The 23188-nt window shown below is 45.9% G+C and overlaps 2 protein-coding genes and 1 long non-coding RNA gene across 4 annotated transcripts; 2 read left to right on the top strand and 1 right to left on the bottom strand.

Annotated features, from left to right (window-relative positions):
- The first annotated feature begins 1082 nt into the window (after nucleotides 1-1082).
- Nucleotides 1083-3313, top strand: LOC115572742 (uncharacterized). Its single transcript, XR_003982143.1, has 4 exons — nucleotides 1083-1264; nucleotides 1802-1861; nucleotides 2113-2170; nucleotides 2880-3313. It is a non-coding gene; the product is annotated as an uncharacterized LOC115572742 (long non-coding RNA).
- Nucleotides 3314-5917: 2604 nt separating this feature from the next.
- Nucleotides 5918-11439, top strand: bfsp2 (beaded filament structural protein 2, phakinin). The gene is made up of 7 exons (XM_030403131.1): nucleotides 5918-6461; nucleotides 8000-8082; nucleotides 8168-8324; nucleotides 8573-8734; nucleotides 8811-8939; nucleotides 9025-9266; nucleotides 10374-11439. Exons 1-7 carry the CDS (start codon nucleotides 6015-6017, stop codon nucleotides 10477-10479), a joined length of 1326 nt encoding a protein of 441 aa, XP_030258991.1. The 5' UTR covers nucleotides 5918-6014; the 3' UTR covers nucleotides 10480-11439.
- A 2242-nt stretch (nucleotides 11440-13681) lies between these two features.
- Nucleotides 13682-23188, bottom strand: klhl18 (kelch-like family member 18). 2 transcript variants are annotated; one of them, XM_030403101.1, is made up of 10 exons: nucleotides 23004-23188; nucleotides 21572-21702; nucleotides 20325-20465; nucleotides 19632-19830; nucleotides 19384-19544; nucleotides 18772-18908; nucleotides 18331-18553; nucleotides 18121-18225; nucleotides 16762-16873; nucleotides 13682-15447 (listed from the first exon to the last, which is right to left on the bottom strand). In XM_030403101.1, exons 1-10 carry the CDS (start codon nucleotides 23130-23132, stop codon nucleotides 15061-15063), a joined length of 1725 nt encoding a protein of 574 aa, XP_030258961.1. In that variant the 5' UTR covers nucleotides 23133-23188; the 3' UTR covers nucleotides 13682-15060. The 2 variants fall into 2 exon arrangements, with proteins under 2 accessions (XP_030258961.1, XP_030258962.1); XM_030403102.1 differs by lacking the exon at nucleotides 20325-20465.

The raw sequence follows: 23188 nt of genomic DNA, 5'->3' as shown, positions 1-23188 counted from the left end.
CACACTGACTCCGCTGAGTGCGCGCACACACACCACCGCGTGTCGGGGCCGCGGATGATTTTCGCTCTCCCTTGTGATCAATGAAGTCGGCGATGATCGGAGTATGCACTCTACTGCTATTCGTTAGTTACCTGCTTGTACAAAATGATGGGATTAAAAGAATAATGTTTCAAGTGTTGTAATATTCTACCAAATGTACACAACTGCTTTTGAATTGAATAAACACAATACTGTTACTGGAATTAGGTTTGTCAACCAGAAATCTGTAGGTGGAGTCAGTCACCTGGACTCTACCTCAGCTAACTAAACTGGTAGACAAATAGGTTTCTCCCATTATAAATTGGTTATTAATCTTATTAATTCTACAGGTTTGAGGTACTTTGATCAGGTTTTAGTTACGTTTGGTCATTACACGTGCCTGACTGTAGTGGACTGGACTCCATTCTTAGCAACTACCAAATGTGTGGTGCAGCAGTTCAGTTCTGGTGCTGAGTGCTGAAATCTTGCTTTTTCAAGAGTGATTTTAAATTTGGTTTATTTTCTTAGTGTTTGAATAAATTAAGATGGCAAAATTCAGCTCTTATTTATAATAACCGAAGTTCATGCAAACACTGAAAAATAACATGTACGAGACACATGCTGTGGGGAAAGAGATAATCGATCCCACAGCATTCTGCACTCAAGATCAAAACTGCGCCACACATTTGGTAGTTGGTAATTATGGAGTCAAGTCTGCTACGTACAGACACCTGTAAGAGTGACAACACACGACACTTGACCACAACACATAACTCGATCAAAGAACCAGAGACTGGTAAAATGAGTACGGTGCTTCAGGCTCCTCTATCATGTCATTCCTTCAAGATTTGCTGCTCCATGCAGCAGCTCTGCCAAACATTCTAGAGACTCTAGTAAACTGAAGTAGAGCCCAGTTGACTGGCTCCACCCACATTTGATTGACAGCCCAATTTGCATACTGTGTCAGGTGATTAGGTTTTGGTTAGTCTTCATAAAGTGGTTGATTTGTAAAAGGTGACAATAGAGTGCTTGGAGTATTTGCAGAACATAATAATACATCATGTGCTGTATTGCCATCACCATTTTTCACATTTTTTCCCATATTTGGCTTGCCTAGTATTCTGTAATGACAACCTACGTGTTTTTTTATTGTATTAACTATGTATTCTTCTGATAGGACCCCGAAGATCCAAAAGAGGACAGCGGACCTCTGTTACGCCTGGCAGTTTTGAGCCTGCTGCCACAGGTATCAGCCTGTCCATTACATGTTTTACACAGAACAGCTAAACAGACACTGTTAAAACAGCTCTGATTGGCAGCTTTCTCACCTCATATGATGCTTTTCTTCAAGTATCACTTTTGTTATCTGAGAAAGACAGTGTGTGTGTGTACATGGCCCAACAAGTTAAAACATTTACTGATTTTTCTTTTTTAGTAATTTTAAGAAATGTAAGGATTAATGATGTAGAGTCCTTCCCTCCTAATTAAGTGATAGTGTAATGATGAATATCTCTCCTTTCTCCCTGAGAGACTGGGGTTTGCTTCCTGGTCTAACCTCCTTTAGTAGCACTATCGTACCTCCAGAAGTGTTTGTCATTTTGGATAAAAGCAACTGCCAAATGAATGAAATTGTATAAAAATACACTGTACTGTTAAAATGATTAGATTTTGTTTTTAGGTCTTGCTGTAGATGCCTTTCATTCAAACAGCAAAGGTGTGTTGCCATTTAGCTGTCTTTTGGCTGTCATTGTATTAATATACTTATTATTCATCATTTTGACAGGATCCTCAAGATCTAAGGAAAGACAGCGACCTGAGTCTGACAGTGGTGACCCTGAAACAGGTATTTGTAAATGCAGTGGAATATGTACACATTAGTTTAACCTAATTTATGTGAAAAATATTTGCAGTACTTGTAAAAATTGTTGGCTTTAATTTATAAATATGTACTTAGTGTGATGATACACCACATGTCTTTATACTGGAGGAAAATAAATATACAAATAACTGTTACAAAGCAGCTAATAAGTAAATTGTGTCCTGTTAGCTGTCAATTTATTTTGTTGATATACTCATAATTCATTATTTTAACAGGACCCTCAACACCGAAGAGAAAACAGGAAACTGTTAAACAGTGGAGACCCTAAAACAGGTAAATCACATCGTATAATGTGGTACCGATCTAATATTTTACCTTATGTTTATGGCTGTATTGGTCTTTTATTCTTTATTACAACTGAGTTTAATCTATTACTCATCTGTGTAATGAGGACTTATGCTTTCTAGCCTGATCGAAATAGTCTCGATGACTGACACCATTTAGACACAGAGTAGAGAGTCTCAGTGAGAGGTGTTGTCTCTCACTGAGACTCTCTAAAATCTGACTAACTGCAGGTAACATCAGGTTTTTAGATTCTCAGTAAGAGATAACACCTCTGTACTCACAGCAGGAGATAACCTGGTTACTTAAGTGTTGTCTAAAGATATTCAGTAGTTGTGCTTGTGCTATTTGTTTTTCTTTTGTCAGTCACTAAGTGTAGACAGCTTGACGCTAGATTTTAATCTTTACGATCCCCAGGTTATTCCTACAATGTTAAATATAAATCAGGTCAATCAATACAACTGATGCTGTCAAAAAGTTAAGTGATTACTTAAGTTACTTAAGTGATTAAGTAACCATACTGTTAAGAAAAAATAAATTAAAAAAAGGCTTTGACTTGGTGTCAGACTATCATCTTTCAGGACAATGCTTGATGAAATTACACATTTGATCAAATTAAATAGACTGATTGGTCACTGAATAATTTTTTACATTGCTATACACCACTGATTGTCTTTTTCATTTTTTGTGTCTGTTTTAGAAAATGCAAAGAGGAGGAGTTGGTCATTTATCGAGGACATTAATGGCCTTCATGTACTCTGGTAAAGTACCTGGAAAGTGGGAGTGTATTGCCTGTATTAAGGCATCACCGGAAGCACTTAAACAAAGAAGCTGGATGACGGTAAAGTTCTATGTTAAAAATCATATCACTGCCATTCAGCGGTAAAGTGCAAGAAGAATTTACTGAATGTGTATTGACACGTGATGCCATTTGCACTAGTTCTTAAGTGTTCTTAAAATTGTATGTTTTTGCTTTATAATCATGTAGTTGGCTTGGATGTCTTTCTGTGGAAAAGATATTGGTTGCTCTCATAGAATCTGGTTAAGTACCAGGACGGTCGGACTGTGTTACCTGCATTAAAGGGCCTGTTATGCTTTTCACGATTTCACTGCTCTGCTAACATTATGGTGTTTTCCCATTCTTTTGGTTGTAGTCACACCAAGCCGTGACTTGAGTCAAGTTGGTATGCTGAGTGTTTTTACATTACACCGCACGGTTCAGTAAAATAAGTTGTTCACCTGTTGGAGGTGTGCTGGTCATCTGCAGCTCTTATCAAACATTGCTGTGGCAGTTTCTGTTTGAATAATTCCCTCCCTTTTTGTAACTGATCCAATGAACACAGAGTTCCACATATCTCCATATCTTGTTATATCGACAGCTTTTTAGTGTAGCTTTAATGGTGGTTATAGTTCCAGGAATGTCGGACAGTGTTGTCTGTATTAAGGTTTCACCAGAAGTACTTGAAACAAAGAAGCTGGTTAGAGATAAACCTCTATGTTAAAAACTGTATCACTGCCATTCACTATGAAACTGGAAGATACATGTGAATAAATGTATTGTTCTTTGCACTTGTGACTGGGGATGAATGTTTTACTGCAACTAACAATTACTTTCATTATTGATCAGTTGATTATCTTCTCATTTAATTGATTAGTTGTTTGGTTCAGAAAATAACTTAAAATGTCTTGTTTTGTCCACAACCCAAAGAAAGAGGACTGAAGAAACCAGAAAATATTACTTTCTGGTTTCTCATTTAAGAAGCTGGACTTTTCCTTAGAACATTACTCAAACTGATAATTAGATTATCAAGATAGATGCAGATTAATTTGATCGTTGACAATTAATCGATGAATCATTGCAAGTATAAAAAAATGCAAAAGGGATACAAATTAAAGTTTTGTGAAAATAAGACCTTTGTCACGCCCTTTTGTACAGTAGGTCGAGGTTTTCCCACAAGATGTATTTTGGAAGCAAACGTTGAATCTGATCATTAGATTAAGTAGAAAGTCATAACATTTTGTCTCCTCTTTTGTAAGGCAGTTCTGCTGTTTGTCATACCTGCTGGAAATCATTTGACAAACCAGTATTACATTTTTTTTGTTTTATTTGCGACATGTATATGTGTGAAATCTGCTTGCTCAACTTTTGTCTGTTGAAAGAATCTTGAATGTGGATGGTAGTGTGTTGTGTAAATGAATTGTATGCTGTTAAAGGCAACAGTGTGCTAGGGTGATAACATCTTTAATGTTTAACCAATATGACCAGGTCAAGCAAGCCTCTTACAGACGACAGGTAATTTATCCATCATGTTTATAAACTGTTTCATCATGTGTTTGCCCAACAATTATATTTTAGAATCAGAATCTGGTCTATATTTGAAGAAAAATCTGGCATCTTACAGTCTGGATCATTAGATCCAATGTTTATTTAATCTAATATTGAGGTTTTTAATCCAACAGTAGTTAGATTAAATGCCTGTCATCAATTGTGCTGCACCTAACAGTGGAGTTGATTGTTTGCCAATACACACAACATGACTGGTCCCCAGCAGGGGCAAAAGTCAGGTTTAAAATTTTTGAGGGAGTTTTCAATGTTTCAAGTGATTTTCATGTTAAGAAAAAATTATAATGATTTTAGCAGTTAAAATCATGTCTCTAGACCCCTCAGAAAGGGTGGATCCCACCAGGCTGCTCCCAGTCATTCTCACTCCCAGGGTCTCACGGTGTAGCAAAAACGGGTATGTTGTGTGTGTGTGTGTGTGTGTGTGTGTGTGTGTGTGTGTGTCCTGTGTGTGTGAGACCTGTGTGTGTGTGTGAGACCTGTGTGTGTGTGTGTGTGTGTGTGTCCTGTGTGTGTGAGACCTGTGTGTGTCTATTTGTGTGTGTGTGTGTGTGTGTGTGTGACCTCTGTGTGTGTGTGTGTGTGTGTGTGTGTGTGTGTGACCTCTGTGTGTGTGTGTGTGTGTGTGTGTGTGTGTGTGTGTGAGACCTGTGTGTGTGTGTGTGTGTGTGTGTGTGTCCTCTGTGTGTGTGTGTGTGTGTGTGTGTGTCCTCTGTGTGTGTGTGTGTGTGTCCTCTGTGTGTGTGTATGACCTCTGTGTGTGTGTGTGTGTGTGTGTGTGTGTGTGTGTGTGTGTCCTCTGTGTGTGTGTGTGAGACCTGTGTGTGTGTGTGTGTGTGTGTGTGTGAGACCTGTGTGTGTGTGTGTGACCTCTGTGTGTGTGTGTGTGTGTGTGTGTGTGTGTGTGTGTGTGTGTGTGTGTGTGTGTGTGTGTGTGTGTGTGTGTGTGTGTCCTCTGTGTGTGTGTGTGTGTGTGTGTGTGTGTGTGTCCTCTGTGTGTGTGTGTGTGTGTGTGTGTGTGTGTGTGTGTGTCCTCTGTGTGTGTGTGTGTGTGTCCTCTGTGTGTGTGTGTGACCTCTGTGTGTGTGTGTGTGTGTGTGTGTGTGAGACCTGTGTGTGTGTGTGTGTGTGTGTGTGTGTGTGTGTGTGACCTCTGTGTGTGTGTGTGTGTGTGTGTGTGTGTGTGTGTGAGACCTGTGTGAGTGTGTGTGACCTCTGTGTGTGTGTGTGTGTGTGTGTGTGTCCTCTGTGTGTGTGTGTGTGTGTGTGTGTCCTCTGTGTGTGTGTGTTTGTGTGTGTGTGTGTGTTTCAGGACTCTTCTCCGGTGCTGATGCAGCAGGTTCCGGCTCTGTTTCCATGAGAACAAAGGTTCGTGTCCCGGGCGGCCCCCCTCCCTCCTGAACAAAGGCGGCCATGTTTCCAGAACCCGGCCGGTCCATAAAGCTGCGCGCTGAGCGGCTCTGAGCGGTTTGACACTGGGAGCTGCTGAGCGTCATGCCTCTGCCCCGACGCCGCTCATCTTTCCTGGGACAGCCGTCCACCGAGCGCCCGGCCCCCGCAGCGTGCGGGCGGATCGGCTCGGCCGGCACCGCCGCCCCCCGAGGCGTCTTCGTGGGCTCCGCACCCCCCATGGGCGGAGCGTCCTGCCTGGGGACGCGGGTGTCCCGGCGGGCTCTGGGCATCAGCAGCGTGTTCCTGCAGGGGATGAGGAGCAGCGCGGCGCCGGTGCTGCCCCGGACCGGCGAGCGGGCGGCGGGTCACGGAGCGGCGGCGGCGGCCGGACTGAACAGCTGCCTGATGGAGTACCGAGACAAAGTGAGAGCGCTGGAACAGCTGAACCAACAGCTGGAGGAGCAGATCCGCCTGAGTCTGGACCGCAAGGCATCCAGCGCCGGGGCCTGGGGACCTCTCCGCCGGGACTGGGAGGACGTCTACAGACAGGTGAGGCCCGGGGGGCGGGGTCTGATCTGAAAACTGGTGGTGACGCACGTCTGTGTCGCCATGGTAACCAAACAACGTGGCATAAACAGAGCTGATGTGCACACACACACACACACACACACACCCATCAAGCGTTCAATTCAAATCCAAATCGCAATTAGGACATAAAATAAAATAGGCTTAAAATATGTTAATCAGTTATACAACCGATTGCATTGTATGGCAGTGACGTAAAAGTGAGGGGAAAGAAAGAATGTGCAGTGTTGCTGCTAAATACGTCACTTCCTGCCAGTAGCGTAACATCATGGTGATAGGCCCGGGTGCAAATATTTTTTTTGTGCCCCTAAACACAGGCGCGCGCGCACACACACACACACGCACACACACACACACGCAGCTTCTCGAGAGAACTGCTAATGCAGGGCTGGACTGGCCATCGGGAGTACCGGGATTATTCCAGGCGGGCCGATCAATAATGGGCCGATGGACGGCCGTTATTTATTTATTTATTTATGTATTTATTTATTTATTTCTGCTGCGCCTAGACGTTTCTCTGTCGACCCCAAGAGAGAGAGAGATTAGCGATTAAATCAAAGTGAGCTTCAGCGTCTGTCTGAGGAGGACAGCAGCAGGACCAGGCTGCCTGGTGCAGGGAGGAAGAAGGCTAGCGAGGAGCCTGAGATAAACATGCGGGGATGAGTTATCAGCAAACGGCCACGCCACGAGAGAGTGTCCCGCAAAATGATCAGGGCGAAACAAATGTCCACCGTGTCCGTGCGTGGCAGCAGAGATGAGGAGTTTGCTGTGAGTGCTGGTTGGCTGAATCGTTTCCTCCGCCGCAACAACTTCACTTGCAGAAGGATGCCAGAGAATTCACAGAGAAACTGGAGAAGTTTGTGACATTTTCATCCCGGATTATTGAGAGGAAGGAATTAAACGCCTGTCTCAAATAAACACCTGGTCTGTTAAGTGAGTGAAACAAATATTTGGTATTGTACGGTATGATAACTCTCCCAGCCGGGGAGAGAGACGCATCACAGTGCTCAGCTGGTGACGAGACGCGACTCATCATGACTGACAGGCATCAAGGCCACTCAGCGTTACCTGACCGACCCGCCCCCAGGTATTTCATTCTCGGGTGCACCGGCTGCACCGCCGATAGTTCCGCCACTGCTTCCTGCCACAACAAGAGAGACAACCAGTAGGACACAGATACAGAGTCAGATAGACATTTATAAGTTGTACTTACAATGTTCCACTGCCACCATCTCCTTTTATTTTCCATTCCATTCTATTATCAGTAGATTTGCTTTTGTCATTTGTTTTGTTGTCAGTAAACTGACACTCGCATTGTTCTTTATTTATTTATTGTATATACTGTTATTTATTGTTAGTTATTGTTGTGATTGTTGTGATTGTGCTTTGGCAACACATGTAAAATGTCATGCCAATAAAGCCTATTGAATTGAATTGAACTGAATTGTGTGTGTGCTGGCCACAGCTGCTCACAGTTCTCTGATTTCCTGTGTTTTCTGCAGGTCAGTGAAGCTATCCTCGACAACGCTCGGCTGATGCTGCAGACGGAGAACGTCCAGGCCAACGCTGAGGACTTCAAGGACAGGTCAGTATTACCTTTGTGATGTCACTGCTGACCTCAGTGGAGAGAGGGAAGAGAGGGAAGAGTGACGTCTACCTTGGTCCCACAGGTACGAGAATGAGCAGCCATTCAGGAAGGCGGTGGAGGAGGAGATCAGCTCTCTGTACAAAGTGATCGACGACGCCAACCTGACGAAGGCGGAGCTTGAAGAGCAGATGGAGAACATGAGGGCTGACCTGCGAAACCTGGAGCACAACCACGAGCAGGTCGCACCAAACTCTATTCAAAAAACACACAATTTAACCTCCAAATCACAAGACAGATATCCAGCGAGCAGAACCAGCTCAGCATCTGTTGCATGATTGATTACAGCCAGAGTGAAAGATCCTCAAACAACAAACCTTTGCTTCTGACGGAATATTTTTCTTTTATGGCCACAAAACCTAATCTGTAAATGTCCCTTGTCTGCTTCCTGTCTGCTTCCTGTCTGCTTCCTGTCGGCCTGTCCTGACAGGATGTGCGAGTACTCTACAATCAGATGGCAGGACGGGAGGTAGATGAACCCGACGCTCCCATAGAAACCAGTCTGGACCAGATCCTGGCCTACATCAGGAGCCACTGGGAGAAGGTGACGGAGAGGAACCGAGCTGAGACCGACAGCTACCTGGAGTGTAAGGTGAGGACGTCTCACCTGCACAGGTACCCTCACATGTTGGGACTGTGTTTGATGGAATATGTGCTTGTTGCTTCAGGAGGCGCAGTGTGTGAGCAGCAGGCTGAGTCCTGAGGAGCAGCAGGTGGAGGCGCTGAAGGCCGAGTGTAACGACACGGGCTGTAAGATCCAGAGTCTGCAGGCTGAGACTGAGTCCATCAGAGCGCTGGTGAGACACACACAACGAACAATAACCTGATCGATCAATAACTGAGCTGAGAAACACGTCACGTGGCTCTGTTGTCGTCCTGCAGAAACGAGGTCTGGAGAACTCCCTCGGGGATGCCCAGCACTGGCACGACATGGAGCTGCAGAACCTGGGCTCGGTGGTGTCCAAGCTGGAGGCGGAGCTGGCTGACGTACGTGGCGAGATCGAACAGCAGCGCCGCGACTACGACACGCTGATGAGCAACAAGCAGCGTCTGGAGCAGGAGATCGGCGTGTACCACGGCATCCTGGACGGAGAGGAGAGCCGCTTCCAGCCCGCAGAGACGCAGTGAGTCACCGCCTTTAAATCCAGACAGAACCTTGGGTGACTTGAAAGGCACCACCAAACAAATAAAATGTATTATTATTATTATTATTATTAGAACCGATCCTTCACAAAGATGGAGGAGAAACAGAATCAACATCAGAGAAGAATTTGATATGATTGTGAGATTGTAAAGGAGCAATGTCAGACTTTTAGTTGTGTTGCCATGTATCTCCTGAAGTCTGTGATGAGTCCACATGATGAGAACATCATGAGGTTCTGATCCTGAGACACTCAGTGTGTTTACATGACACTCCAGAAAACTGAATCACTGTGTTAGTCTGACTATGATGGGATCTTTAAGATGCATGTATACACCTTAGTCTGACTAAAATCGGACCAATCGGATTTCTCATAGTCGGATTAAAACACCCAGATTATTGATTGATAGTCACATTACTCCTGCATGTATACGTTCATCAGATCGGATCAGATTTTGGGTTCTGCGCAGGCGCGAGATTTCTTTCCCGGGGCCGTGAGCCGGAAGTAGACTGACGACGGCGGCGGCGTCTTTCCTCTGAAATCACCGCAAGAAAGAGAGAAAGAGCTCCATTGTGCATCTAGTTTGTGTAATTATCATGTTCACCATATATGAAATGTACAAAGATGTAGCTTCGTCTCGCTCTTCGTACGCCATCTTTCTGGAATGCCGAGGCAGTTTGTTGTTGCTGGTGACGTAAAGAGGTCAGCCGGAGGTGTTTCTGTTACCACTAGTTGAAATGGGTACAGCGCCACCTAGCGTACCGGGTATGACATGCTCCAGCTAGTAATCCGATTTTCTCACCGGCATGTTTACTCGGACAGTTGCAGTTGTCTGATTGAGCAGCAGAGTGGAACTCTGGCTGTAATCTGACTAAACTGTGCATGTAAACGTACTGAGTGAGCTGAGATATCAACATGTTCATATGTGAGATATGATACAGATAGAATCAGGATCAGCTGAGATCAAACATATTAAATGATAAGTAAAGACTGTCAGCTGATCAGCTGCTATCAAAGTGCCATCAAACACCCTGAACTGTGAAGTTTAACACTTTTAATCACTGTGACATTAATTCATTATCAAACCAGGTGTTCAGGTTTGCATTCAGAGCCCGAGGGAGCTGCTCCAGACTCAAGGACCCACACTCCAGGACCTCCAGGACCTCCAGGACCTCCAGGACCTCCAGGACAGTGACTGTGACTCGTGAAGTCCAGCAGAGACGTTCTGGATGTTTGTGTTTGTTCTCATGAGTTTTCTACCTGCTGACATGATCAGATGTCTTGAACTGGTCCTCAGGTCCAGACTGGTTCTGGTTCTCAATTAGTCTGAGATTACATGTCAAGATTCAGAATTACTCCTCAGTTGAACCTGTGCCCAGGTCCAGAATGTGGAGGGTTGTGGGTTCTGATTGAAGTCCACAGAACCACAACACATGGTTCTGTTCATGTGGACAAAATGATTTGTGTGAAATGATCAGAGGGCTCTGATTGGCTCGTTGGTCACCTTCACACGGGTACATGAATCCAGGTGAGGGCCACACACGCCTGCAGCGTCACCACATCATCATCACTCCTGTTCCACAGTGGGTGGAGGCGCTGCACCTTCACCCCGTCACACCTGAGACTGACAGACAGCCGGCGGGTCTGCAACGTACGACCTGACCTGAATGCAGCATTCCAGCCTGGACCTGTGAGACACAACTTGACACAACAGGAGGTCACATGACAAGACTTCATGTGTTTACACCTGAATGCAGCATTAGATCAGCTCATAAAGGATTGTGGGATACTGAGTTGTTAAACAGAGCAGCTGACCTGGTGGTGTTTTAAATTAGCCGGCTGTCAAAGTGAATTAATTAAACTCACCTGTGACAGTTCATCGTCTGTTCTTCAGCATCTGAGGCAGCCATGATGACAGCTGAGGGAAGGTGCTGAGGGAAGGTGCTGAGGGAAGGTGCTGAGGGAAGGTGCTTCACTGCTTCCTCTCTCGTCTCCTCAGCACTGAAACCCTGGAGGACAGGAAGTGATGCTGCCCCATCAGTGCTCTGTCAACATCATAATATTTAGTTTTGAAGGTGAACTTTGCAGCTGTGATTATTGTTGATTGTTTTAACTTCTGCTGATTTAATAAGAAAATAAACAAGTTTTCAAAGTATCAAACTGTTTGTTGTTTCCTGTAAAAGCTGCAAAATCATTCCTGACGTCAAACATTTGCAGACGAGCCGGAGGACTGAAGACACACTGCAGCGTCGGCTCAGCTGTTAGCTGTTAGCTGTTAGCTGTTAGCCCTCTCACTGAGCTCTCTCTGAGGCCGGAGCTCACATCAGAAAAGACGTAAAAACTGTTGGTGAATCACAAACTGTCGAGTCACAAATTCAAAACTGAACATACACAAATTAAAACTAAATTTTACAAACAAACGTTTAATCTGAATAAAAATCAAAACGCTGAACTTTTGGGAATAAAAAAATAAACACCGCCTCGCCCAAAAAGATGTCGCCACCTGAATAAAAGCTCACACACACCTGTTATCAGAGAAGAACAAATCCATTGATTAAAACACCTGCTCATTCGTTATATTCAGGTGGTCAGCTGACTGATTCGTTGGGCACATCATGTTGCTGAACCTGGACGTGACCAACTGCAGCCACCCCAGATCACAGCACCGCCCCACAGGCTGGTACAGGAGGCACAAGGCATGATGGGGGATCACTTCATCTGCCTCTCTTCTTACCCTGATGCACCATCACTCTGGAACAGGGTCAATCTGCACTCATCAGACAACATGACCTTCTTCCATCGCTCCAGAGTCCAATTTCTCTGCTCCTGAGCAAACTGAAGCCTGATTAGTGATTTTCTTACGGCTGCACAGCTGTTCAGTCCCTTCAGTTCCCTTCACATTGTGTGTGGAAATGCTCTTACTGTCACTATTAAACATCGCCCTGAGTTCTACTGTTGCTTTTCTACCATCTGACCTCACCAAATGTTAAAGTGATCCCTGATCACGATCAGTCAGGATTTTTTTACGACCAGATTTCCTCCTGGAAGACGATGGTTCCCCTCTATCCTTCCAGCTTTAAATAATGCGTTGGACAGTTCTTAACCCAATATTAGTAGTTTCTGCAATCTCCTTAGATGTTTTCTCTGCTTGATGCATGCCGATGATTTGACCCTTCTCAAACAGACTGACATCTTTTCCACTATCACAGGATGTGTCTTTCCACATGGTTGTGTAAGAAATGAGAAGCTTCTCGTTGCATCAGTTGGGGTTAAATAACTCGTTGTCAGCTGAAACATGATCACCCATGCAGTAATTATCCAATAGGAGGCTCTTACCTGTTTGCTTAGATAAGTCCAGGGGGTGACTTTCTTTTTTGGCCAGGCAGTGTATGTACATACAAACTTAATACTGATTTCTACTGTATGACTTTACTGCTGTAACAGGGAGGAGGACTGAAGTGAATCATTCAGTGCTACAAACTTTTTTCCATGTCCCCAAAATCATCTGGAAGCGGTGACCCACCCCAGCAGCAAGCTTCAGGAGCGTTCCACCTCAACTGTCGACCATGTTAAGTCGCATTCACAGAGTCTCCACTGCCATGACAGCAGCGAGCGGAACAAGCTGCTGCTAACGTGAGTTGATTAAAAACCTTCTTTTTAGTAAACTCTGTGTACACAAACAATGTTCTCAATGCTCGTGTTCATGTGTAGAGACCCTGGTGATACTACCAGCAAAGTTTCATGTTGTCGAGCCTTCTTACTGTTTTAAACAGAGAGATTTTGATGCTATCATAAAAGTGCCCGTAGCACTCCCATTGAAAATGAGTTTCACCCGAAAAGAAAAATACGTTTAATCTCAAAAGTGCCTCTTTTGCCATAATTATGCTTTTACACGAAGGTTTGACTCATACATTCACAAAAAGACCCGAGGTTGCATTTTGGCGAGAGTTTCACTTTAAGCACAGAGACAATTAAAGCACATACAGAGGAAATGTTTCTACGACCTCTGGGGTGATAACAGCTGTAATCTGGGAGCTCAGCTCTCAATGTTACAGCTCCACAAATGTGATAAGCAGGTAATTATGTAAATGTACAAAATGATGTCAGTTGTCAATGTTTAACTAAAGTAAACAAAGAAATTACCATCAACATATAAAATACCATCATTATAAATGTTGTTGTTGTAATGCTGTTGTTGTGTTGTTGTGTTATGTTGTTGTTGTTGTAATACTGTTGTTAAGTTGTTTTGATGTTATGTTGTTGTTGTTAAGTTGTTATGTTGTTGTTGTTGTGATGTGATGTTGTTGTGTTGTTGTTGTTTGATCCATTGTTTACGTCTCACTTCTGTTTTAAGCACCAACTGATGTTTGATTATTGAACTCATTAATCAGACATTATGACATAATTAATCCTAATTGATCATCAGTCTTTATTGTTTCACACTGAACACAACAGCTGCTCCTCACAGGATGAAACTTTACATGTCAACTGTCCTGTAGCGCCCCCATCAGGACACACTGCACATGTTCACTGCTGTCCACACACACACACACACATCACACACTCACTGCTCCTCCATTTAACTGTCAACTCAGCCTGACTGTGAAACAGGTCTGTTTCAGTGTGACCTCCACTTCCTGAGTGGAGGAGGAGGAGGAGGAGCCACAACAATCCAACCATTGAACTAGTAACCACATCACCACCAGACTCCATTAACAAATTGAAATCTGATTTTAAGAGTTGTTGAGTTGGTAACACCTTATAAACTCTGTCTCTGACTCATTCTGCATTATTTGGACCTTCTTGTAAATTCAGCAAACGCTCTACATGAACTTCTTTCTGTCTTGTGTTTGTTTGTCCCGGTGATGGACGGGTTTATTACTCATGGCGGAGGGCAACAGCAGGTGTGAAGAGCCTCTTGCAAATCAGAGAAGAAGACTCTGCAGAACTCCCCTGAGAATCTTCATGTTTACTTCAGTATCAAAGTAATCTATTACATTCATGGGTACAGTGAAAACAGGAGCAGCTGGCAGCTCGTTCGGCACAAGCTGAATGTAAACAGATGCAGGTTAAAGCAGGTGTGTCAGAGAGCAGCAGGACCTACCTGTATGACATCACACAGCACACTGACGAGCTCTTAGAGGCTCTTTGTTCTCCGGCTGGATTTAATTGTTTCTGTCTTCTCACTGGTTCACAATCAGGCCTATATTGTGGTGTTTGTACGTTAGCATCAGATTAGCAACAAAAGTTTGACAGTGAGCTGGTAAATGAAGTGAGAGCAGCAGTGTGACAGAACAGGCCCGTCAGCGGCCTGCAGGGGGCGCTGACAGACGTCCCTGTGGACCGCAGCTCGTTAAAGGTTCTCAGTCTCAAAAACACAGACGTCTTCTTCACTTCCCGTCTGTCAATCACACTCTCTGATGACAGCTGATCAATAAATCAGTCCAGTGAAGTCGCTCATTGTATCTCTAATCAGCAGCTTTGTTTCTTTGTATTACAGAGGAAGTTACTTCCTGTTGGTCGTTTGAATCACGTACAAAATCAACATTTAACATTAAACAGTCCACAATGCTAGCAGCTAGCCTGCACAATGCTAGCAGCTAGCCTGCACAGGCTAGCCCTAAAGTTTGTACCCACATCTCACAGCCCTGGCACGAGTGTGCAGGTCTGAGCCGGCTGTCGTACTGATGAAGCTCAGTGAACGCCAGCGGAGGGCACCGCCTCTCCGCCTGCAGCTGTAAGTAACGTGTCAATCCGCAGCTTCTGATTGGAGGGTTTAGGCGGGCTGCAGCGGGATACAACCCACCCCCACCCCCCCCTCATGGCAGGCCATGGGGGCCCTGAAGGTCCAGCGGTTGGTGTCGGGGTTGTACATCTCCACCGAGCTGAGGTTGGACTGGCCATCGTAGCCGCCCACGGCATACAGGCGTCCTGACGTAGCAACCAGCGACACTCTGCTGCGCCGCGTGTTCATGGCCACCAGGAAGCTCCACTGGCCCGACGCCGAGCTGAACACCTCAGCCCCGCTCAGGAAACCTGAGCCGTCGTACCCCCCCGCCACGTACATCTGACTGCCCAGAGCTGCTGCCCCGTGACGACAGCGCTTATTCATCATGGCTGCCGCAGGGTGCCAGCGGTTGGTGTGGTGGTTGTAGTACTCCACCTGCAGGACGGGAGGAGGTACAACACATTATTTACATTCACATGTCATCCTGAAACACGCTTTATTTCTGTAACCCCATATACACAGAGTACACACAGAGTACACACAGAGTATACACAGAGTACACACAGAGTACACACAGAGTACACACAGAGTACACACAGAGTACACAGAGTATACACAGAGTACACACAGAGTATACACAGAGTACACACAGAGTACACACAGAGTATACACCGAGTACACACAGAGTACACACAGAGTACACACAGAGTATACACAGAGTACACACAGAGTATACACAGAGTACACACAGAGTATACACAGAGTACACACAGAGTATACACAGAGTACACACCGAGTACACAGAGTATACACAGAGTATACACAGAGTACACACAGAGTACACACAGAGTACACACAGAGTACACACAGAGTACACACAGAGTATACACAGAGTACACACAGAGTATACACAGAGTACACACAGAGTATACACAGAGTACACACAGAGTATACACAGAGTACACACAGAGTATACACAGCGTACAACAGAGTACACACAGAGTATACACAGAGTACACACAGAGTATACACAGAGTACACACAGAGTATACACAGAGTACACACAGAGTATACACAGAGTACACACAGAGTATACACAGAGTACACACAGAGTACACAGAGTATACACAGAGTACACACAGAGTATACAGAGTATACACAGAGTACACACAGAGTATACACAGAGTACACACAGAGTATACACAGAGTACACAGAGTACACACAGAGTATACACAGAGTACACAGAGTACACACAGAGTATACACAGAGTATACACAGAGTATACAGAGTACACACAGAGTACACACAGAGTATACACAGTACAGTGTACTTGACAGTGAAACTGACCGTGTTGAAGATCTGTAACACATACTCTGTACACACAGAGTATACACAGAGTACACACAGAGTACACACAGAGTATACACAGAGTATACACAGAGTATACACAGAGTACACACAGAGTATACACAGAGCACACAGAGTACACACAGAGTACACACCGAGTACACACAGAGTATACACAGAGTATACACAGAGTACACAGAGTATACACAGAGTACACAGAGTATACACAGAGTATACACAGAGTACACAGAGTACACAGAGTACACAGAGTATACACAGAGTACACACCGAGTACACACAGAGTACACACAGAGTATACACAGAGTACACACAGAGCACACACAGAGTACACAGAGTATACACAGAGTACACAGTACAGTGTACTTGACAGTGAAACTGACCGTGTTGAAGATCTGTAAACCGTCATGGCCGCCAGAGACAAAAATGCGTCCGTCAAACACAGTCACACCGGCGGCACTGCGACTTGCACTCATCTCTGTCACCACCGTCCACCTGCAGCAGGAAGTACAGTAACCATTTCACACACACACACACACACACACACATACACCCAATTGTAAACAGATAAAAGTATTTAATGTCGATTGATGGTAATTATCATTACTGTGATTTTTATTTCAAATGTTGGAACAACAACAGACAACAAACACCTGTTTGCATCATCACACAGGCAACAGGTGAACAGCTAACAGCTGGCTGAAACTAACAGCTGGCTGAAACTAACAGCTGGATGAAACTAACAGCTGGATGAAGCTAACAGCTGACTGAAACTAACAGCTGGATGAAGCTAACAGCTGGATGAAGCTAACAGCTGGCTGAAGCTAACAGCTGGATGAAGCTAACAGCTGGCTGAAACTAACAGCTGGATGAAGCTAACAGCTGGATGAAGCTAACAGCTGGATGAAGCTAACAGCTGGATGAAGCTAACAGCTGACTGAAACTAACAGCTGGATGAAGCTAACAGCTGGATGAAGCTAACAGCTGGATGAAACTAACAGCTGGATGAAGCTAACAGCTGGATGAAGCTAACAGCTGGCTGAAGCTAACAGCTGGCTGAAGCTAACAGCTGGCTGAAACTAACAGCTGGCTGAAGCTAACAGCTGGCTGAAGCTAACAGCTGGATGAAACTAACAGCTGGCTGAAACTAACAGCTGGATGAAGCTAACAGCTGGATGAAGCTAACAGCTGGCTGAAACTAACAGCTGGCTGAAACTAACAGCTGGATGAAGCTAACAGCTGGCTGAAACTAACAGCTGGCTGAAGCTAACAGCTGGATGAAGCTAACAGCTGGATGAAGCTAACAGCTGGCTGAAGATAACAGCTGGCTGAAACTAACAGCTGGCTGAAGCTAACAGCTGGATGAAGCTAACAGCTGGCTGAAGATAACAGCTGGCTGAAGATAACAGCTGGCTGAAACTAACAGCTGGCTAAAGCTAACAGCTGGATGAAGCTAACAGCTGGCTGAAGATAACAGCTGGCTGAAACTAACAGCTGGCTAAAGCTAACAGCTGGATGAAGCTAACAGCTGGCTGAAGCTAACAGCTGGATGAAACTAACAGCTGGATGAAGCTAACAGCTGGCTGAAGATAACAGCTGGCTAAAGCTAACAGCTGGATGAAGCTAACAGCTGGCTGAAGCTAACAGCTGGATGAAACTAACAGCTGGATGAAGCTAACAGCTGGATGAAGCTAACAGCTAGCCCCTGGCTAAGCAGGGCCCCTGCTGCAGGTGGGACTCACCTGTCGGTCTCTGGAGAATAACACTCCACTGAGTTCAGAGATGATTTTCCGTCGTAGCCGCCGCACACATAGATGTGTCCGTCAATCACAACTGTTCCCATGGCGCTGAGGACAATAACACATGTTTATACTGCTCCACTGTCCCAGGGTCAGTGTATTGGACAGTGTATCAATCAGTGAATTGATCACAGTATTGATCATTCTATTAACCTGCGCTGGCTGTTCATGCTTGACACACGTGTCCAGCTGTCTGTCTCTGGGTTGTAAACCTCTACAGTGCTGAGCCGCGATTGGCCGTCATATCCACCAATGGCGTATAGTAGTCCGTTAATTACAGCCACGCCCACTCTGCTACGAGCCGTCCTCATTGGCTGACAGCGCTCCCAGAAGTTCCCGATTGGATCAAACACTTCGACCACGTTTAAGGAGTCACCTTAAAAAAAATGAAATATCAAGCAGTGACATGACATCATCAAACTTGTACAAAAGTCAGCACAGTTTTTAAACAATAAAAGTCCTTCTATCACCACAAATGTAAGATTTTCAGAATAAGACTCCTATTATGAGCAATGTCAGACTAAATGAGGGTTTCAAAATAAAAGTGTGTCAGACAGACAGGTATTTGAACTGACAGACAGGTAAGCAGCATACCTGAGCTGTTGAGTCCTCCCACAGCATAGATGAGTCCTGTGATGGACGTGCAGCACCTCTGTCTCGTCTTAAAGGACGGCAGGTGAGGACGACGTTCTGGCATCAGGTGGAAATCTTTGGCTTCATCCACCAGATCCCTGACAGGAAACACAGAGAGTCAGAGTCCGAGACGGAGTCTGAGTCCGAGACGGAGTCTGAGTCTGAGACGGAGTCTGAGTCCAAGACAGAGTCTGAGACAGAGTCTGAGACAGAGACAGAGTCTGAGTCTGAGAGAGAGTCTGAGTCTGAGACAGAGTCTGAGACAGAGTCTGAGACAGAGTCTGAGTCCGAGACAGAGTCCGAGACAGAGTCCGAGACGGAGTCCGAGACGGAGTCTGAGTCCGAGACGGAGTCCGAGACGGAGTCCGAGACGGAGTCCGAGATGGAGTCCGAGACGGAGTCCGAGTCCGAGACGGAGTCCGAGACAGAGTCTGAGTCCGAGACAGAGTCTGAGTCCGAGACAGAGTCTGAGACAGAGTCTGAGACAGAGTCCGAGACAGAGTCTGAGTCCGAGACAGAGTCCGAGACAGAGTCTGAGTCTGAGACAGAGTCTGAGACAGAGTCTTTTTTTACCTGCACTTATGGCAGCAGCGAACCAGCTCATCCTGCTGGACTCGGTCTGACAGAAACTGAGGTCGACACAAAGGAAGTCGGATCTTTGACAGCAACTCAGGCAGCAGAGACTCCCTCTGGTCCCGGTCATGATGAACCCAGGCCAGGACCGCCTCAAAGACCTGCACAGGAACAAAACATTCAACAACCTGTAACACCAACACGTTGAACAGGTTGGTCCGTCAGTGGTCTCAGATCAGGGGTCTCACCTGTTCCTCCGCCTTAATGTTGAGTTCGTCACAGCCGACCAGCTCCAGCACCTCTTCTGTCCTCAGACCCAGAAACTCTTCGGACACAGAAACCTCCACAAAGTGCTGATGGAGGAAGCTGTTGGCCGAGTCGTACAGAGTCGTGCACATCATGGTCTCTGCAAACTGACGCACACCCAGACAGTTCTTCGGATGTAACCTGAATACCAGCAGACGGACACACAGGTCACTTTTTCAGACATTTCAATATTGGAATTTATTGATCCATTGATCAGAGGGTGAAGATGTATCTAAGAATTCAAACTGAATTATTTGTTTTGATTCAATCAGCTGAACTTTGTGGATGATAATTTGTTTGTTCATTGTCTCCATCTACATTATCAATAAAGTTCTGCGTTAAAGAGAAAATCATGTGATGTAGTCAGAAGTGCCAGAACAGATACTGAACGGACCTTTACATCAACAACAACTCAGTGACTCCACCTGGGAATGAAGATCATGTGATCTGACTGAAAGCTCCGGGACTTGTGCTGAGATTGTTTTGTCATAGTTGTAAAGTGATGTCATCAGGTGTTCTTTTACCTGGAATACTTGCTACTACACACGTGTGCCTTTGAAATGATGTTTTGACAAAAACAGAGCCTGGTTCTAGCTACGACCTCAGGTCCACTCCATGTGTGAGTTCTCACTGACCTCTCCTGCAGGAACGAGCAGCAGGCGTCTTTCACATTCTGCAGCTGCAGGAAGCTCGAGCCAATCAGGAGAGACTGAACATTCTGCTGATCGATGGCAACATGGCCGCTGTACGCAAAGTTTATCAGAGCCTCCAGAGCACTGCAGGGAGACAGGGAGCCGAGTCAGACTGGAGTCGGACTGGAGTCGGACTGGAGTCGGACCGAAGTCGGACCGGAGTCGGACCAAAGTCGGACCGGAGTCGGACTGGAGTCGGACCAAAGTCGGACTGGAGTCGGACCGGAGTCGGACCGGAGTCGGACCCCAGTCGGACTGGAGTCGGACTGGAGTTGGACCCCAGTTGGACTGGAGTCGGACTGGAGTCGGACCGGAGTCGGACCCCAGTCGGACCCCAGTCGGACTGGAGTCGGACCCCAGTCAGACTGGAGTCGGACCGGAGTCGAACTGGAGTCGGACCCCAGTCGGACCGGAGTTGGACCGGAGTCGGACCCCAGTCGGACTGGAGTCGGACTGGAGTTGGACCCCAGTCGGACTGGAGTCGGACTCGAGTCGGACCGGAGTCGGACCCCAGTCGGACTGGAGTTGGACCCCAGTCGGACTGGAGTCGGACCGGAGTCAAACTGGAGTCGGACCCCAGTCGGACCGGAGTCAGACCCCAGTTGGACTCCGTTCTGACTGGAGTCGGACTGGTTAAACCGGCAGGTAGGTACCTGTCCTGTGCTGTGTTCTGATATTCATACTTTCATCAGTCCACTTAAACGTAGTACACTATCCACACTAACTAAGTACGCAGATTTCAGCAGGTGAGTGTTGTTCCAAATCTAACTCTGTGGTGCACTGACCGGAAATTACGATCGTGACAGCCGCCGCGGCTCATCACCCGCCAAAAACATCCCGCTTTGAACGGTAAACAAAAGACATCTACAGCTTTACTTTTTAACAATTACAGTCCTACAATCCTGCAATATGGCTCCGCTGCAGGCGCTGTTGTCTCAGAAGCTATTTAAAAAAAAATCCAACCGGAGCGCCTCCGCCTGGCTCTGCTTCTTCCGCTACGTAGACAAGATGGCGGCCGTTGAGTGCGCAGAGTGTACATCGTTGCACACTCAACGATTTTGCCGTTATGAGTGCAACATCCGGGTCCTTCTTTTCACCGCAATCGATATCGGAACACCCTAAGTACTCAAACTAAGTATAGTAAGTACGGAAAGTATGGATATTGGAACACGGCACTGGTCTCTGGTTACCTGGGGTCCATGCCCTGCATCAGGATCTCATCCTGTTTGCACTCCACCATGTCGTTTGTAAACATGGCATGAAAATACGGGATGGAGGCCGCCAGAATGATCCGGTGAGCGCTGAACTTGTGATCTCCAACCTGCAGAGTAGACAAGAAACCCGTTAACCTGAACATGTTCTCTACAGACCGGACTCACCTGTCCGGTGCAGGCGTGCTGATTCAGCAGGTTTAACAGTTGGTCACTCAGAGGATAAGCGTGCTGCAGTTGCTCGACATGATGTCACTGATCACAGGTGGATTAATGAGGCCGGACAGGTAATAAATCACTTAACTGACATCACTCATCCAGACGTGACGGTACAGAATAATAATCACAGCAGCTGCTGCGCTGTTGGACATCACATATCCTTTAACTTCAGGCCTGCTGCCTCTGAACAATCACACACATCCTGGATCAATAAGAGAAATCAGTCTACACTTCTGTGTCCTGACACCACCCAGCGATCACTTCCTGTGAGGATGTTTCAATTGATTAAAATGATTAATCCCCTCCACATTTACATCCATCTTTGAACACTTGAGAACAGTACTTGAGCAGACTTGACTGTTTAGAAACATCTGTAGAACATCAGACGCTCTGTGACTTCGTGTCACATAAGTGTCGTCAGAAAAATCAATATATTGGTAATATTGATCCTGAATGTTTTAAAACAGACTGATTATCAGTATTACTTGTTTTTGTGTCTGAATGCAGATAAAACGGATTTATTTAAAAATGCAATCCTTCAAGGTCCCGCCCACAATACCACCTGAGGATCATTACCTCACGCAGGCACGCACACACACACACACACACACACACAGTCGGCATCATCTTTTAAAGAACATAAAACAGTTTGTGGCGTCACATTTATTCAATCACACTGAAGTTTAGTTTAAAAGTAATTAAACACGTCCTGTTACGTGTTCACTTCCTGAACGCTGTGACATCACACACTGTCAACAAACCGTGTTCGACCAGCAGCCAATTACCATCAAGCTTTAGTTCATCACAAGAGTTTGTGTGTGTGTCTCTCTCTCACACACACACATACACACACACGCATCCTTTAAAACACCGGAAACACCTGCAGCCGTCACCTCAGTGATCACCATGACAACGCAACAGCCAACCAACAACCTGCTGCTCTGCTCTCAGGTGTTTCCGGTGTTCGGCAGGTCAAAGGTTAGCCGTGTTAGCTTTAATGACCCCGTCGATGCTAACAGCCTGTGACGTCACGGGCTCGTCTGAACTGGCTGTCAGCGTCTCCTAATAATCCGCTGTTAGCTTGTGTTGTTAGCATCCACACTGTTAGCTCGGCTGCCTCAGCTAGCTTCTTGCGGACGGGCTGTTAGCAGGCTAGCAGGCTAACTTCAGCCTCGAGCGTCGTCACCTTTACCTTGAGCGTGACATCACAGAGTTTCCCCTGACGTCGGATCTCCTCCATGACGACATAGCCTCGTGCCGGCAGGTCGTGCACTGAGAAATGAACTAAATCCTCGAGCTCTTCACAGAGAACGTCTCCCATCGTCAGCAGGAGCGGCGGAGCGGCGCGGAATGACCCTCCGAGCCGCCGTACACAGA

The sequence above is a fragment of the Sparus aurata genome, chromosome 21, assembly GCF_900880675.1.
Source record: "Sparus aurata chromosome 21, fSpaAur1.1, whole genome shotgun sequence".
Lineage (NCBI taxonomy): Eukaryota > Metazoa > Chordata > Actinopteri > Spariformes > Sparidae > Sparus > Sparus aurata.
The sequence above is the reverse complement of the archived record's forward strand: the minus strand, read 5'-3'. Positions and strand labels throughout refer to the sequence as shown.

Coding starts and splice junctions, on each gene's coding strand:
- bfsp2 (XM_030403131.1), top strand. CDS start 6,015: ATGCCTCTGCCCCGACGCCGCTCATCTTTCCTGGGACAGCCGTCCACC. Junction 6,462..7,999: donor GGGAGGACGTCTACAGACAG/GTGAGGCCCGGG, acceptor TGTTTTCTGCAG/GTCAGTGAAGCTATCCTCGA. Junction 8,940..9,024: donor CTGAGTCCATCAGAGCGCTG/GTGAGACACACA, acceptor GTCGTCCTGCAG/AAACGAGGTCTGGAGAACTC.
- klhl18 (XM_030403101.1), bottom strand. CDS start 23,132: ATGGGAGACGTTCTCTGTGAAGAGCTCGAGGATTTAGTTCATTTCTCA. Junction 20,466..21,571: donor ATGCAGGGCATGGACCCCAG/GTAACCAGAGAC, acceptor GTCTCCCTGCAG/TGCTCTGGAGGCTCTGATAA. Junction 15,448..16,761: donor GTTTACAGATCTTCAACACG/GTCAGTTTCACT, acceptor CCCGTCCTGCAG/GTGGAGTACTACAACCACCA.